Source organism: Enoplosus armatus, chromosome 24 (genome assembly GCF_043641665.1).
Source record: "Enoplosus armatus isolate fEnoArm2 chromosome 24, fEnoArm2.hap1, whole genome shotgun sequence".
NCBI classification, from domain to species: Eukaryota; Metazoa; Chordata; class Actinopteri; order Centrarchiformes; family Enoplosidae; genus Enoplosus; species Enoplosus armatus.
Window position 1 is genome coordinate 6625748 of NC_092203.1, and position 17783 is coordinate 6643530.

At 41.1% G+C, this 17783-nt stretch overlaps 1 protein-coding gene across 1 annotated transcript; it reads left to right on the plus strand.

Annotated features, from left to right (window-relative positions):
• The first annotated feature begins 1771 nt into the window (after window positions 1-1771).
• creb3l1 (cAMP responsive element binding protein 3-like 1) lies at window positions 1772-16866 on the plus strand. Its single transcript, XM_070930845.1, has 12 exons — window positions 1772-1901; window positions 2676-2762; window positions 9239-9393; window positions 9499-9580; window positions 9824-10026; window positions 10762-10908; window positions 11077-11135; window positions 13398-13466; window positions 15572-15674; window positions 15792-15954; window positions 16436-16604; window positions 16684-16866. The coding sequence occupies exons 1-12, from the start codon at window positions 1787-1789 to the stop codon at window positions 16712-16714; spliced, it is 1383 nt and encodes a 460-aa protein (XP_070786946.1). The 5' UTR covers window positions 1772-1786; the 3' UTR covers window positions 16715-16866.
• The last annotated feature ends 917 nt before the right edge of the window (window positions 16867-17783 follow it).

The following is a 17783-nucleotide window of genomic DNA, read 5'->3' on the forward strand; positions in this document are numbered from 1 at the left end:
TGGTTCCTTGACTGACTATGAAATCACTTGTTTGCTTCCCATCTCTATTTGTGGCAGAAAGTGAACCGCCCCTCGTTCTGTCACGACCCTGTAGTAGTCTTATATTGTTCAAACTTCAGGTGCATTACTCCCTTTCCAAAATTTTAAATAGTCTGCTTATATAAAATGCTGAGAATGTCCATGTCTTATTTTGTAGATGCATTTTTGATGGACGATCACTGCCAGATACTTTGCGTTTCTTGTGACTGCTTCAAAATAAAAGCCACCCCGTATTTAGCCATTTGAATGCTTTTAACGCTCAGCAGCAGCTGGGTTTGATACAGCTTTGATACAACATTAGGAGAGTGAGCAGAGAGGCTGTAATCACTGAGATAAAATTAAAAACAGTAACGCCAGATTACACTAATGACTCGTTTCCTGTTAATCACTTGTGAAATTTGAAACATGTAAATTGTGCTGTTTTAAATTAGCATGTTTCAAAGTACACTCCTTAAATCTGTTGTGTTGGTCAGCAGACTTGTATAACCAATAACATTTATAAAGGTTGTGTTACATTTTGCTGTCCCAGTTCCTGCGCCCTGGTATTGTGTGTCTTTAATGTTATTAGTTACACCTGTGCGTTTCCTGCTATGACAAATCAAAATGTCCGGTGTGAAAAATGTCCCCAAATCCAAAACCTTCCTCCCAGCTCACTGTTGATATTTTAAAAACTCAACATATGTTCACAGTTGAGTTTGAAAACAGCAGCAGTTCTTCATGTGTCATGTGCTTCTGATATTTTACCCACCATCTGTATGTCTACCCTGCGTGTGTGTGTGCTTTACACCACATGGTTTCATTAGACAGCTGCATGTGTCCCAGAGTTTCACCACAGACACACTTGACCTCCTAAACACAGTCACAACTACAGACACACACTCTAATACAAGATAATGAAGGTGTGAATGTTAGTAAAAGTTGACATGTTTGAACAGTTTTGAAGAATATCGCAGAACCTATGCTCATCAACAGTGATTCCCGTGACATACCTATAATGTTTGTGGGAGGGAAAACCAAAACAATGAGCCGAAAGAGGCCAAAAAGCTCCATAGAGCTGAGGGGAACTGCATGAGACTTCTTTGTTGGTTCGTCACTATGACTAAGCCTTTCATTCCTCCATTGTTTATATTAGTAAGTTATTGAAGTTAGCTGTGTATTTATTGTCCTAGTCGTGTCTTTATTGTTGCTACTGGCCTGATTTAATCTGCTGTGACACTTCTGGCTGTTTTTGGAGAGGAGCTTAAGCTAATTTCCCGGAATCAAATTTACAAATCAATTTTTCTATGTGTTTTTAATTGAATCAAGTTATTTCAGTTACTGTGTCTGTCAGAGAAGCCTCCAAGTAGAATTGACTTGTGAATTTGATTGGTTCCAACCAGTCCATCTGTGTGTGTGTGTGTGTGTGTGTGTGTGTGTGTGTGTGTGCTTTTGTACTGCTTTGTGCATGTTTGCTCAAGACTAGGGTGACTCATATTGTGTGTGTGTTTATTAAACCAGTGAAATCAGAGCACCATGCTGTCCCAGGCTTCCAGAACATCGTCTCTCAGCTCAGTGACTCATTCATCCAGACTGAGGATGAATCTATCACTACTGTTTCCCACTGACTGACTCTTCATGCCATCCACACAGTCTGGGTTGTCTGGTTTCTGACTCTGACAGATAGTCTGCAGTAGGTTTTACTGAATAAAATAACTATTTCAGTCTCCATGTTTCTCTCTGTGTTTTCCAGCCTTTCTCAGGTGACCAGATGGACGACTTCAGCAGCGAATTATTCAGCAGTTTCTTTGACGATCATCTATTAGAGCGACCCCTGCTGGCAGACAGACCTTCACCTTTACACATGGACATGGACAGCAGCCCAGGTCAGCTCCTCTTTTAATATGAAAAAAATATCATTAAAAGAATATACATGACACTTTCCTCACAGCTCCTCCAATCACATTTCCCCAGAGTAACTAATAGTCACATTTAGCTGACGTTTCCTCGTTTCCTCAGATAACCTCCAGCAGTGCAGCAGCCAGTTGCTCCACTCCTCAGTCCACATCTGGGTAGAAAAGACCCCAATCCCATTTTTTTGTTTGACTTGAATGCCAAAACTCTGCATGGAGACAAACGGTATCAAGTTGTAACTTCTCAACCACATCAACTCTGGCTCGGTCCTCCACAGAGAGGTTAAATTCCACCGTAATAGAGCCAGTTTTTGTTGCCAAAGTCTGTGACTTCCAAAACTCCTGCCTTTCAACCAGACGGAGACACACAGGACTTCTACCCCTCACATAGCAGGTGCTGTATCTGTGAACAGGAGGCACCAAGTTGTTGGTTCAGGCTACAACAAGCTGAGCTACGACTAGACACTCACTTGCAAACTATAGTGCCAGAGCATGAACAGGCTATGGTATCCCTGCTCGGAGTTATTGTACTGTAGGCTCTTTCTGTTGAAGCAGACAGGAGGATCAACTTGTCACGCTCATCACTTGAGACAAATCGCTGTCCCTGTCAGGCGTTGCCATGGTCACTTAGACTTAAGCAAAATGATTTTTAGGAAGGGATAAAAGACAGGAGATAATACATTTAAATTATTTTCATTCACGCCAACTCGTTTTGAATGTCTGAAAAGAGCTTTTTGAATCTCATAGATATTCAAGCAGAGCACAGCTACTCTTTGAGTGAAGACTCGGCCCCCCAGAGCCCAGCCTTGTCAATCAAAATGGACCAAGAGTCTGGTAGGTCATCCTATTCATTAAAATAATTTTATATTGATTTGTTGCTCGCTATCTTCGTTTATGCTACCTGGAGAAATGCACAGCCAATCAAAACTCTGCTGCAGATGTTTAGTCTGGTTCTTTATCACACTGGCTGCCCCCTGTTATCTGATTGGCTCAATTTTCTGTCTAATATAATATTTAACATGCAGTCTGACCCTGTCTGCTGTCTGTCAAACAGTATGCACTCTGATTGGCTGGATCCACTGTCTGTTATATAATATGTGTGATGATTGGCTTATTGTTGTCTGTTATATTGTATGCAAGAGGTAAGTGTCTGCTGCAGTGCGATATAAAACTCCTGGATATATCAGATCCTGCTTTGCCTGTCTTTCTTTCTCTTTCTGACTCATCTTCTCCTCCTGTCTTCCTCTCTGTCTGTGCCTCTGCCCATCTATCTCTGTCTGTACCTGTCTTTCTCACTCTGTCTGTCTGTCTGTCTTGTCTTGTTGTGCTGTCTGTTCTCCGTTTGTCCCGGGGAACCTGCTGTCTGAGCAGCAGGATCCCGGTCTGAGCAGTTTTCCTCCAGCTAAACCCTGCCCACCTAACACACACACACACACACACACACACACACACACACTCACACAAACACGCACTCACACAACGCTATGACAAGCATATGGTTTTGAGTCTGCAGCTTTAGCCGAAGCCAGCGGAAACTCTCTTTCTCTCTTCTGTCAGGTTATCTCTCTCTCTCTCTCTCTCTCTCTCTCTCTCTCTCTCTCTTCTTCCTGTCTGTATCTCTCTCTCTCTCTCTCTCTCTCTCTCTCTCTCTCTCTCTCTCTCTCTCTCTCTTGCTCTTCTTCCTGCCTGTCTGTCTGTCTGTCTGTCTGTCTGTCTCTCTCTCTTCTTCCTGTCTGTATCTCTCTCTCTCTCTCTCTCTCTCTCGCTGTTCTTCTTGTCTGTATCTCTCTCTCGCTCTCTCGCTCTCTGCTGCTTCATGTCTCTCTCTCTCTCCTCTTCCTCCCTTAATCCAATTAAATCCACTTTATTGGTATGAATATCAGATTACCTGTATTGCCAAAATACCACATTGAGTGCAAAAAAAAAGTCAAGCTCACATCAAAAAACAGCTTGGGTGTGTGTTTTCAGTTCAATGCAGAACTAAAATATTTATTTAGATATTGTTTTGCTCTTCAGAGCCAATGAAAGACTGCATGAATCAGTCCAACCCTAACATATATGCTGTTGTCAGAATGTAAATGTACACTGGTGCCAAAGCAAACAGGATGCTCTAAAAACTAAAATGACATATTAAACAAATAACCATCAACATAATATATTACTTAATAAAACAAAACATTTATACAGCTTTGATTTCAAGGTAGTTTATATATATATATTTTCTTGTTCATTGCCCCCATCTGTAGTTACATAACTGTCATCCCAAGCTCACATATGAAAAAATAACGCACACACTCAGAGAGAAGGAGAGAAAGTGACATATCGTATGTATTTGAATCTATTCCTGCCTATTTTATGTTGAACTTAATCCAAATGCATGTTACAACCTGCATTTGCCCCATAAAGCCTGGCTATAAACTTTGGTATTCTTACTTACCACCAGTTTTACAACTCTACTTTAGTGTATCCACTGTACAAATGGACCATTATATATACATATATATATTTGCACTGACATGGAGTTCAAGAGCTACCTTTATTTCACATGTGAGGGAGGTTACATATAGCAATGTTTCAAACTTTTAAATAGAAAGACCTCTAGCAATATTGTTATTTGGTCATGATGACCTTTTCTAATTGCAGATTGATACAAGAATGACCAAAAGAAATCTATTTGCATGATGCCTTTTTAACGTGTTGTTTCGGTGGTTTTTGCACTTGATGCTCCACCTGTTGAATGCTGCTCTGCACTCTTCATTGAGGATGAACTGTATGTCTGATTAAGCCACTTGTTGAATTTGCAGCATAGTTTTCATTTTCAGATTTAGTGCTCCGCTTTGTTCACATTTCTCCTGAGAAACATTTTGTCACACAGCTGAACTGCTGCAGCTGAAAATTTAATCCAGTATTACTGTAATAATGGCATTTCAAGGTTGGGCTTGAAAGTTTTGGAAGTATTTAGCTGCAATAGTTGCGTTGCAGCGTTAATCAGGTTTGGAGAAGGCAACTTTGTTTCAGTACATGTACAATATATGCTGACGCACAGGTACACATGCGGAAAAAGCAGTAGGTTCTGGCAAGAAGTGCCCATAAATACCAGGATCTCAGTTCCTGGTACTTAACCATAATCTCCAATGAAGCATAGTGCAGACTAGAAAAGAACACTGCTTGTGCACGCTGCACTTTGTGCCTTTTTAAAGACCTTCTCTGCATCCAGCACCACAATAGGAGCAGCTACATGTTTGTCTTGATGAGTCAGGTTAATGAACCACCTGGGGAAGTCAGAGATTGTTGACCTTTCAGAAAGCCAATTTGTTCTGAAAGAAGGAATTTGTGAATCATAGTTTGTTCTCCTGGACGACAACATAGATAGCAATTTAAGGTAAGCAGTGGATGCTCTGCTCACATACCAATACATTACAGTAAATATGGATGATCTGACACCAGCCACTAAATGTTTTTACAGGAAACTGCCAGATAAGAGACCCTGCAAAAGCTTCCAGCCACTCAACATTTAACAATCTCTATGAGGGTCATCTTCAGCCATTTTAAATATGTTGCTTTGTGTAATCACAGATTTTCATATGATAATTGATACTCGATAGCGAGTTTTGAACTTTCCTGTCCCCTCACTGTCTCCCTCAGCCTGTGGTCTTAGTTCTTGTTGCTCAGTCAAAGAGAAGCTGTGTGTTTTACAGCAGCTCCTACTGCGCTGCTCCATCTATTGTTTTAATACTCCTGCTGTCCCACTGAGATCAAACACAGTCGCCACCTCTCTCCTCCATTAACCCCCTGTGATGACTGCCAGGAGCCTTTGGTCATTAGCCATTGCTCTATGATAGGATTTCTTACCTGAGTTTACTAGCCACACAGGCAGACCTTCTTTTAATAACAGCATCCAACAGAGTTTCCATAAAGTGGAGAGGGAGAGGATCAGGTTTTACTTTATCACTTTCATCCACAGCATCTTTTACATTTACTTAACACTGGACAATACTACAAAAATACAAATATGTCTAAAAGGATGTTTAGGCCCCCTGCACATACTTCTAATAATTAATATTCTGTATGTGGTATGCAACACACAATATATACAGTCAGACAGTCAACACCTTTGTGGATAACATAAGAACTATGTATTACAGTATATTTATGAAGATCATCATGAAAAAGAGCAAAAGCAGAAAGAAAACAGTCCACAATCATGTCCAACAGTAAAAATAATGATAAATCTATTCTTTTCCATCAAACTTTCCCATAACACTGTCAAAAGATGTGTCATTATATCTGTGATGAAACTACCAGAGTAGCCACAACTTTCCTATGCATTGGCTAACAGCTAACAGCTTCTGGTCTTCATTAAAAAAATGGTGGTTGAGGGCTTCCAATCAAGCCTTGGCTTAACAAGGGCAGGAGGCTTAACGAGGCTCAGACTAGCAGCAGGACCCGGCCTCATTAGGAGAGGCTTCTGAGGGTCTCACTTATGGAGAGGATGTAGGGAATATGTAAATAGTGGATCCACCTCAAAAATGAATTCACATGGTACTCCTAATCTCTTTTAATATGCAGTCAAACATTTGTCTATTCAACTCTATGGTCCAAAGCAAGATATCTTGACAACTGGCAGCTAGGTTGCCGTGATAATATTTGATAATAATAGTGACGTGTCTGCTGCTTGCTCATTAGCTTGCTTAAATCAAATGTGCACATCATTATTTTATTAGCTGCAGCTGTGTTCCATGCTACAGTATGGCACAGCTGTGATGGATGTCCCTAATGCAAATTTAACATGTTACAGCAGCTTCATGCGTTTGACAGTTTCCATCACTGTATTTTGATTACGGTTAGTTTGTAGTCAGTTGATTTTGGAGAGAACATTTATTGTCAAATATTTTGATAATCGATCAATCGCTCAAGTCAATTATCAAGCAGAAACACTAAACTTTCCTAAGTTGCAGCTTTTCTTTGTTTTATATAATTGTAACCTGAATATATTCAGCTGTGGACTGTTGGTCGGACAAATTGACATTTGAAGACGTCGCCAGGCTTCAGGAAATGGATTTTTTACTCTGGGAGGATGTGTTGTTGGTGTGATGACATTAACATGCGCTTCTTTGGAATTATTATTGGCTCATTAGCACTCCAACATTCACTGAATTAATCCGTGCCAGAAATCCAAATCACTATACATTCATGTAATAACTACTTATCTTGGGACTGAGCTGAAGAAAACACCACAATTAGTAATGACTCTAATAACACTCTAGCCTTTCCTCAAGTGCAAGTTCTAATGTTGGTCACCTGTCGTACTTGTGCCCAGCGTGCTCTTGCTACGGAGTTAAAGTAAATCTGAATTTGATTGAAATCAATACAGCTGATACTAAGAATGGCTTGATTAGCTCTAATAGTGATTGGCTCAGGACTTTTGTAGTTATTTTTTGACAGTTTTGAGTTTGCAACCACTGACTTTAGGTTGTCTGAGATGGCAGAAAGAAGCCACAGGGATTTGTTTTTATGATGGACTCTCTCTGTGCTGATCCCCGCCGTAGTCATGGACAGGATAACGAGATAAGCTACCAGCTCTCTGACGGGCACGCACCTCCGCCACCCTCTGCTTCCATCCAGCACACACAGCTTGTAAACTTCAGAGCATTTTACCAGCAGAACGTTGCTAGGAAACCAGGAGGTGATTAAAATGACGTTCATTCTCGACACACTCACACACACACACACACACACACACACACACACACACACAGCAGTCCTTGTCTTGTAAAACTGCTACTGCTCTCTTTCCAAACACCATGGGAGACTTTTGCTTGTGTGTGTGTGTTGTGACAAACATCAAAGGGTCTGTCCTGGTGTTCACTTCTTATTCTAAAATGAAACAAATGCTGACTCCATACATCACACAGTCCTACTTCTCTACCTGCAGCTACTTTTTTGCCTCTAAAAAGTTATGTCATGGCCCAGAAGGTTTCACTGTAAAGTTAAATGTAAAGTTAAACAACATTCATATAGACTGTTGGGTGGACTTTTGTCTAATGAGGTTCCCAATCAGCTCACCTTTAAAAGGGCCTAAATTGAAAGTATACATAGTTAACCTTCAACTTGGGTATAACCCTAACAGACTTGACTATTTTGAACAAAAGATAAAAGACACAAGGGGGACTTGCAAGAGAAATGTGGAAAGGGTGGTTAAAATTGATGCAGCAGAGTCTCAGATATCCCATATTTTAGTCCCAAGTATGGGTCAAGCTAAAAAACTACAATTCCCATAAAGCAACTCAATTGCATCCTTCATTAGACAATTCCTGCCTGGAAAAAACCCACATTTTTAAAACTTCTGTTATGAATTAAAAGTCTCAAAAGATCAGATTTAACCGTAAGAGAAATGCTAAGAAGATGACAAATGCTAAAAGCTAAATAAAAGCTCTATGCTTCTCATTGATTGTCACTGACGGATTGTGATGATGTTTTCCCCAACATCAACATCCCTGTGAGCTTTGGTGTGTCAGAGGTCATGTCAAGAGGATGGCCAGTGCTGGCAGGGAGGACCGGAGCCTCTTCATCATCTTGCCCACTAGGACACCAAATTTACCAGGAGTGCTAGTGTCTAACTAACTGCAGTGCCACTTATGTCCCTAAAATACTTTCTGCAGCTCACAGTAGACTAAACAATGGACTACCTGTGAGATGCTCATAGAAATATATATTGTGTTTTGGTGAACCTCCTTTAAAATTGCACTCATTGTTGGGTCACTCAATTATGCATATTTTCTTCAGTGTTTAAAGGCAGCAACTGTTTCTTGTCTCAGGGAGGATACTAAAGACAAGTGGCTGGTTCAGCCCATCTTTTATTTCAGGGTAGATACACACTCACTGGAGACAAATTATGCACCACAGTTGCCAGAGCGACGTCGTCCAGCAGTCCATAATAACCAGCTTTGTCAGGAAGTGCTCAAATGTTTTGGGGGAAGCTCTTTAAAAGTGTGATTTATAAGATACCAGTTACTTCCCATTGGAAGACCTACAGCAAAGCCTCCCTCAAGAGAAATATCGTTTGGTTTACTCAGAAAATGGAACTTCATTCATTCAAAGCTGTGGAAAAAGCTAATAATGTGACCTGAGTTGGGATTGTTTTGCCATGGGTTAAGTTTTAAGTAGGGTTAAGTTTTAGTAACTAACTTTAAATAAAGGGATTCAACAAGGACCTACAAATGGGCATATCTAGCTTTGGTGTAGAACATAAATGTTTTTGTAAAATGTTGAATTGATGTTGATTTTATGCTATTTTGTCTTTCCCTTAGAATTCGAATGGAACTTCAGTCAGGACCTTTCGGCCATATTGGTGAAACAGGAGGAGCCTGATGTGGGTCAGAGGTTAGATCCTCAGCCTCTGGAAGGCCCACCTCTCATATTAAGCCCTGCCCCCCCACACAGAGGATCGCCATGGAAACACACGGTTAGCATCTCATCGATGAAACACTGCAAATGATGTTGTTGTTGTTAACCAGTCAGTTAAAAAGCAAAGTTCATCAGCATTACTGTTGCTTATGTGTTTCTGTAGGAGCGCAGTCAAGACAGTGTGAAGCCAGTGGCCATAAAAGATGAACCCAGAGAGATTGGACAGTACCTCAGCCTGCCCAGCGGTACACACACACCCCAGACAGATGCACAAACACACCCACATGTCTCACTTTATTCCCCTGAACTTGTCTGCTCATGCACAGCTTTCTCCCAAGCTCCCAAATCTCACCAAAGTAGTTCTGATCTAACTAAAACTGAACCTAAAACAAACTATTTAATTAATAAGGGCTGTTGGGTGCACTATTTGCTCAGCTTGGGAGCAAGTTGTTTCAGAAGCACTCATTCGATACCCTCCTCTCCTTTAGACGACGCTCTCCAGCTCCCGCCCACCCCTCCCAGCAGTAACCACGGCGACAGTGACGGCTCCCTCCCTCCCTCCTCCCCGCACGTCCCTCTGCCACCGTCTTCCCCTCAACCACAACAGAGGCCAGGAGGTCGTGCCTCCTCCTCTTCCTCTTCCTCCTCCTCCTCAGCCATCTCTTCCTCACCTCTCCTCACTGCACCACATGTGAGTAAAAGTAAAATTATTATTCCATTAACAAATTCAGCTTGAAATCCAGGTTGAGATATTAAGGGGAGCATTTTTTTGTAGAAATGGTAATGTGTAGTAAGCTACAGATTATACATCTACATATATAGTTGTGTGTTTATTGCCTTGTGGTATTGTGAATGTAGATCATTACTTTTGTCGATAGTAATTTTTAGTATATATACGGTATATAGTATTTTTGGTGTTTAAACCAGCGGTCATCATGGGGTGAAATCAGTCTGATAATTTGCTGATAAAATGAGGCCATTAAATTAAATTCAATAGATTCAGTGTCTAGCCTATGTCTGTCTGATTCTTCAGCTTTTCTCTGAACAAATGAATCACATGTGTACTAATGCCACAATGTAATGCCTTTTACCCAAATGCTTTTACAGAATTGTTCAATGTCAGCCTAAATCTTTCATCTGGTAATGATGCATCTGAATAGCTGAGTATTGTTCTCTGTCAAAGCTTCAGGCCTAGTATTTTTCTCAGTAATCTCTTTTCTCCAGTGAGTTTGAAAGCATGCTGACGTGGGTAATCACACACTGAACTTCTTGAAAATGTGGTGAATTAGTTAAACTCTTAATGTAGAAGTATTGTTCAAAGGAAAAGCTGATGAGTCAGTTGCCTGTAGGGTTTCGTTTAACATAAATTGTTGATGATTGTTAATGGTTGTAAATATATTAATGAAGTGCTTGTTTCATGGTGCAGAAGCTGCAGGGTTCAGGACCCCTCTTGCTGACAGAAGAAGAGAAGAGGACCCTGGTTGCGGAGGGTTACCCGGTACCCAACAAACTCCCTCTCACTAAGAGTGAAGAGAAGGCACTGAAGAGAGTCCGACGGAAGATTAAAAATAAGGTAAACTGGCATCTGAAACAGAAATATTATTGATGAACAAACAGGATTCAAAGCATTCACTAAGGCTGCAAATCAGCTCCATCTGAGCAAATGTATTTGGGTGCCTAACACTAAGAAAGAAATGACTACACGTCTTAGTATCTGATATTTTTCTGTTATTCTACCCAGATCTCAGCTCAGGAGAGTCGGAGGAAGAAGAAAGAGTATGTGGAATGTCTGGAGAAAAAGTAAGGCTTGGAAAACATCTTGGTCCCCATTTTTCCATTCCTTTTCCTCTCCTTTTGGTTTACCTTTGTATCTGTCTGTCTTTTTTGTGATTTCCAAACCCTTTTTTCTCATTATAGTCCCGTCAAATGGTATTAAAGTAACCATACCATAGTATATTAGAGGCCATAACTATTTAGAATAATCCAGCCGGACCTGTCAAGTCAGATCTCCAGATTTAGACTTAGTTGTTGCAGGCTGAAACAAAACATCACACCATTGTTGCTGAATTGATCTCTAATTAATCCGAAATCCAAAACTTAATCGATTCAAATTCTTGAACAGACTCTACAAAGCTCAACCTCTGTCTTTACCCTGCTGTTAGTGGCATAGTGACAGAATTTCCACAGAAAAGTGGTGTTATTCTATTCATTTTTCTTCCTGTCAACAAAGCTCATAAAAAGACCAAAACCAACACTGTGTTAAGGCCTCAGTACGCTTGAAACAGTATAAGTCGCATATCATCCAACCACGATTCCAATGTCGGGCAGGGGGTTTCAGAGACTGTTTGTTTGAAGCATACTGGGGCCGTCTCTGTGGCTCTCAGCCCCAAACCCACTGGTTCCTACTGAAGACATAAATCTTTAAAAACACAAATATATTCCATGTTTCATGGTTGAAATAAAAAGGCTCAGTAATTTCCTAAAGCAGCTGGGTGTTTTTAGCAACAGGAGTAAATAGTGCATTTGTTGGGACTATTTTAAGATGCGGATTTATATACATTTGATGCGCTAGTGAGTATTTATTTAATAACTTTCTCTTCCACTTCTCCAAGCTGTCTAACAATGTATTTAAGAGTGTTGCATTTGGTCCAGAAGGCAGCCATGTTGGCTAGTGACTTGAATCTAACCATAGGCCTTTTTAAACATAATTGTGTGCTCTTTATGTGCACCGCTGGCACAGGAAAAACATGAAAAATGCAACTGACAAAAGGGAAAAGATAGAGTTGTGTAATGCTGAAGTGAACTTGGCAGCTGACGTGTAGTTAAGAGGCAGTTTTTGTATTTAGAGGTTTTCCCAACTGCTTTGGCTGAGTGTGGTAACAGACACGAGAGCCCTGCAGGGGATTAAAATTGGAGGCAGCATATCAGCAAACGCCAGCAAACTTACAGGTCCTCGTGGGGTCAGATCACACAATATTCACAGAATGTGTTTCATCATCACAAGTTAACAGAAACTCCTTCCTCCCTTCTTTCCTTTGTTATTCTGGCCATTCTTTGCTATGGCTCGACTCCAATAACCTGCTGAACACATGGGTCAGATTCAAAGAGTCCCTGACAGAGAGGGGAAAATGTGGGTTTGTTTTCACGTCGCTTTCATAGCAAAAAGTAAACTGGTGCAGTCAGTTGATAAGCACCCAAAGAGGTTCATACAGGTAGTAACAAAATGTCCTGTTAATCCCATTAAAGTAGAGAGTATATCCTTTTTGTGGTTATGTTTCTTTTGTGGACACTAGGGCAGGATTATTGGAGGATCCCTTAGACAGAAAACAGCAGGACGACTTGCTGAAAGGAACGTGTTTGAAGGAGCCGCATTCAAACCAAACCGGAGGAGCTCAGGAGGATTATGAGTAACAGAGTACAAGATTAACAAGATGTTTGTTGATAATAGAGATCAATAGGATTAGAAGGAGATGACAGAGGGAGGAAAAAAAAAGAAAAAGGGATGAGGGGAACATCTCTCATCCTGCAAATCCGTTTGTGTATTTTGTGCAAAATATGATTTATAGGAGAATTAAAATGTCTAAATAAATTCAAAATGTATCAAATATTGTAGTTTGTAAAGATATTGTGCAATAAAAAAAGATGGCACTACATTTTTCAAGTAAATACATGGTTCATTTTCATTTAAAACACCAAAAATGTGTAGTTGGACCCCTATTGACCCCCACCTGTCACCAGTCCAAGTTCTAGTTAAGTCCAGTGCATATAGAAGACCACAGCAGTGCGCATACACTGGAATAATACTACCTGGACCAGATTTTCTGTGTTTCATGAGATAAAACGCATTTACATAGGCAGATATACCACAAGAGCACAATATAAACTGAATATTGTACGTTAGTGGTGCATATTCCCATAAACAAGTGCAGCTAATTGACACACACCCCTAGGCTTTTGGGACCCTTGGAGGTCTGGGGCCCTGTGGCTGTTGTCCACTTCGCCCACCTCGCTGTGTAAAATCAGAGCTAAGGGTGTGTCCATCTGTCTGTCTGTGTGTATCAGGGTGGAGAGCTACACGTCAGAAAACAGCGACCTGTGGAGAAAAGTTGAAAACCTGGAGACTGCCAACAGGTGAGGCTCACACACACATGCTGGCTGACATTTGTGTTGTGTTGCTGTTGTGCCTCCGAACACTAATAACACAGACCCAACATTCTTGTAATGACGATTTGGAAACGAGATGGCAAAGAATGCAGTTTGATAAGCGGAGAGTCGAATGATCTGTGTTGCTGCGGGAAAACAATGGGTCTTCTTTTTCTTTAATCTGTCTTTGAGAAATAACAATCATCATAACTGCAAGCAGGAGAAGTTTGACTAAGCTGCAGTCATTTAGTCTTCAAAGCCTAAAGCACTCTACCGTAGGTTATACATACTAGTATTTATGCTCTGCATGTAAAACTGTCTGAGTTCACAGTTTATATGTGTCACACTGAGAGAATTATAGGAGTCTAAACAGAAATTTGTCTGCTCCATAAGCAAAGTGCAGACTCCCCCCGCTCCGTTTGCCTCCTCTGTTATTATAACAATATGAAACCAATCTGCTATTATCCTGGAGTGGGTGGGTAGATGGGTGGGTAGGTGTGGTGGAATAGAGGGGGGGTCTGTCTCTACGTCTGTCTGTCTGTGGCAGCCTCAGCCTGTCATTAAAGCTGCCAGTTAACAGTAGCTTTCATCATGGCAAGGCAACCCCCTCCCTTCCCACAACACACACACACACACACACACTGATGAATATGTTAAACCACCACACAGAGGAACAATGAGTTGGCACAAACTGGGGAACATGAGTCAGCACGCTCACTCTCACATAAAGTCCAGAGTGTGTGCAGGTCTAAAAAAAAAGTTTTGAAACGAATGAACTAAATTTAAGCTCCTAGTTCCTAAAAATGCCCAAAATGCAGTTATTAGTGGTCATTTTGTTCTCCAAGCAGTGGTTTCTCTGGACTGCATGTCCACTTTGACTCATACAGAACCGGGTTAGTGCTACTGGTTTAGTAGCTGTACAAGAATAATATCAACTCCACCTCCATGTAGCTTTAAATATGCACAGACATGCAGATGCAAGTGGTTTTTTTGCACCACACGCAAACATGGATTTTCCCGAGATGTTTATTAAGATTGATAATAATTTCACCTCTGTGTGTCCAGCGCAGATAGAGGTTCATGATATGTTTAGCCTAGCTTAGCACAAACACTGGAAGCAGGGGGTGGGGGGGCTGCTAGCCAGGCTCCCCTAAATGAAAACACACCTCATAAAAACCCCAAGCGCAGTTTTGTGTTATTTAATTCGTTAATTTAAATGTTCCATTCTTGTGCTGAATATTTACACACACACACACAACCGTTCAACGAGTCAGCCAGCATGACCTTTGGAAGTACTGTGTATTTAAAGCAGCAGTAACTTTAGCAGTAAATCACTGTGGTTTTACATCAAAGTCCTGTGTGAGTGATGCTGCTCAGTGTCATCCCATATAAGTTTATTACAGCTGGCAACGCGCAGTCCAATGCTACATTCTGGTGCATGTGACAAACATCAGCATGGAAAGTTGAAACAGTAGATGTACCAACAGACAGACTCATTGTGTAGTTTGCCAGCTGAATATATGACTGACTGACCAGTTTATTTTCTGGTTTAGTTTTTAACGTCTTAAATGAGTGATTAACTTACTGGGGTCTGGTTCACAGCGTGTTCAGCAGAAACTGGTTCTCTGTCTCCACTTAGTGGTCAGAGTGTGTCCTCACAGCCACTGACAGTTCATACCATCACAACCCTGCTCTCCAGATCCCACAAGTGTACTGTATTCTACTGGTTTTACTGGTGTTCTCTATCCAACTCTACTGTACTCTTTACCTGAAAAGCAACAGTAAGTCAGGTGGACGAAGTTGACTTTAATGAGCAATCAACCATCGAAGACGTGGGAATGCATATGCTATGGACTATGTATGTGTTTCCTGCCCTGAGTTTAACCTCTCAGGCAACCTTTCCTCTCAGGCTCCACACAAATCATCAGACTCACAGTCCAACAAAGGCTCTAATCTAGCCAACTGTAAGACAATGTCAAAATATACGACTGTTGTTTGTTGTACTTCCTTGAGATGAGGTGCAGTCTGCTCTTCCTGTGAAATGATGTGCTCTGCCTTTCTTGCTCTTTAATGTCTCTGTTTTCTCTCTTTAGGTCTCTCCTACAGCAACTCCAGAAGCTTCAGTCATTGATTTCAGGGAAAGTCGTCCCCCGCTCTTGTAAAATGGCCTCAACTCAAACAGGGACATGCCTCATGGTAAATATCATTGTTGTTGTTATTGTAAAGCTCTTCATGCACATTTTTGTAAATAAAAGACACTTCTCTGTTCTGATTATGTATTAGCGTGAGTGTTTTCCTCCTCTCTCTATGCAGATGATGGCCGTGTGCTTTGTCCTGGTGTTGGGCTCCTTCTCTCCCTGCCTCTCTCCCCTCTCCTTCCTCACCGACACCTCCTCTTTGTCCTCATCCTCCTCTTCCTCTCATCCCTCCTCCTCTCCACCTCTTACGTCAGCGGACCACTACACCACTAGTCAGGGTAGGTCTGTAAATATGTCACCCATTATTCAACACTTTTGGGAAACCCCTTTTGAACCCAGAAGTTAGGCTGTCATCACGTTAAGTATCACTTCTTTCTGGCAACAACCCTCCTCTGAGTGGTAAGGGAAAAAGTCTGCCAGACTGTTCCCATCAGGGGCTGAATGTCTGGCCTGCTACTGGCCCCTAGAGGCTGCAGTGTTCACAACAACGTACAATATGACTGATAAAATACCAATTTCAAGTGGTTACTTTGGAAAGATGGTGCTGTTCGAGCCACTAAAATCATCACAGATTATTCTTTACATCAACACTGCTTTTCAGTTTGTTTTCATGGTACTTTATTATGACACAAACTGTTGGTCCAGAGGGAATTTGATCTGACTGTGGCACTATAAATAATATAAATAAGTCATTTGGGGCCAGTGGCTGACCCATTCCACGAAATGAATGATGAAACCCAGTGTGTGTTTGTGTTGCAGTCCGTTCCCGCAGCCTGCTCTTCTACAATGAAGGGGCTCCACTGGAGGAGAGTTTAGTGGCGTCAGAAGGGGAGAGGCTACAGTCAGAAGGCCATTCACACGTCCATACAAGCCGATACACAGCTGACGCACACAGCAACCAGACAACTGGGCCCAAGTCAGACCGGAGGTATAAAAATATATATTGTGATCTTTTTATGTCAAAAAAACTGTCTTCTACATTAACTGGGTGCCTCTTCTCTCCTCAGAGAAACAGACGGCGTCTCTGAGATTTTCTGACACAGCATGACCCCTTCTCTCATGACTTCTCACCTCTGACCCCTAAAAAAGCCAGAAACCTCCGTATTCCTGAACTCAGCGGGCTTCATATCAACATCCAACTGGACCAAAATCTACAGTCAGTCAATTCACCATCATCCCTTTTAGAGAGACAAGACTTCAGACACTGCAGTCCTCACATCCACTGACATCTACGTGGTGCCTCATTTCTCTGCTCAAACAGACTCTGCTACGCCTGAATATACTTGATTTTAAACGGTCCATCTTCCATTTTTATGCATTAAAATATGGTATCATTTTAAACAATCATGAAGATTATTTAGTATTTTAGAGATATATTACATTAAAGACACAAGGCCTTAATTAAAGAACCTCTAGACAATATACAGGAACTTACAGATGCAATTTGTAGCATTTACACAAAACACCAACTAGTCAGGCAGAAGTCGTGATGATATGAAGAGTATTGTTTTATCATGTCATGACAGACCTAAAACAATTATTAGCAGCTTTTAGCTTCCAGAATTGTCCCCTCGTTCTCTCCACAACAAATGCAGTGTAGCGTCGCCATTTAGAGGGAAAGCAACATCCTCTTTTGACAACCAAGCAAAGAGCTTTATGGGAAATGTGGTTTTTACTTGACTTGACGGACCTCCACTGTGGGATTGTAGTTTATGTTAGCACATGGTGCTCGTATTTTACCTCCAAGGCACTCTAGATGCACTCCATCGGATCAGTGCTTTCAGTTTTAACCAATCACATACAGTATGTTGATAAAGGGCTGCAACTAACGATTATTTCCATTATTTTCATTATATAATATTATATTTTTTTGATGAATCAATTGCTCAGTCTACAAAATGTCAGAAAATAGTACAAAAAAAAGCCACAGTTCCCCAGAGTATAAAGTGACTTCTTCAAATGTCTTGTTTTGTCCAAAACCCAAATATATTCAGTTTACAATGACAGCACATCCTCACATTAGAGAAGCTGGAACCAGAGAATATTGTGAAAATAAACACATCCTTTTTAAAAGGAAGCAATGCCAATTTTTAAAGTGCCTTTCACT

What these genes read in the sequence shown, in the direction of transcription:
- creb3l1 (XM_070930845.1), top strand. Translation starts at nt 1,787, where the DNA reads ATGGACGACTTCAGCAGCGAATTATTCAGCAGTTTCTTTGACGATCAT. An exon ending in CCACTACACCACTAGTCAGG is followed by an intron (nt 15,955 to 16,435) that starts GTAGGTCTGTAA and finishes TTTGTGTTGCAG; the next exon opens with TCCGTTCCCGCAGCCTGCTC. An exon ending in GGGCCCAAGTCAGACCGGAG is followed by an intron (nt 16,605 to 16,683) that starts GTATAAAAATAT and finishes TTCTCTCCTCAG; the next exon opens with AGAAACAGACGGCGTCTCTG.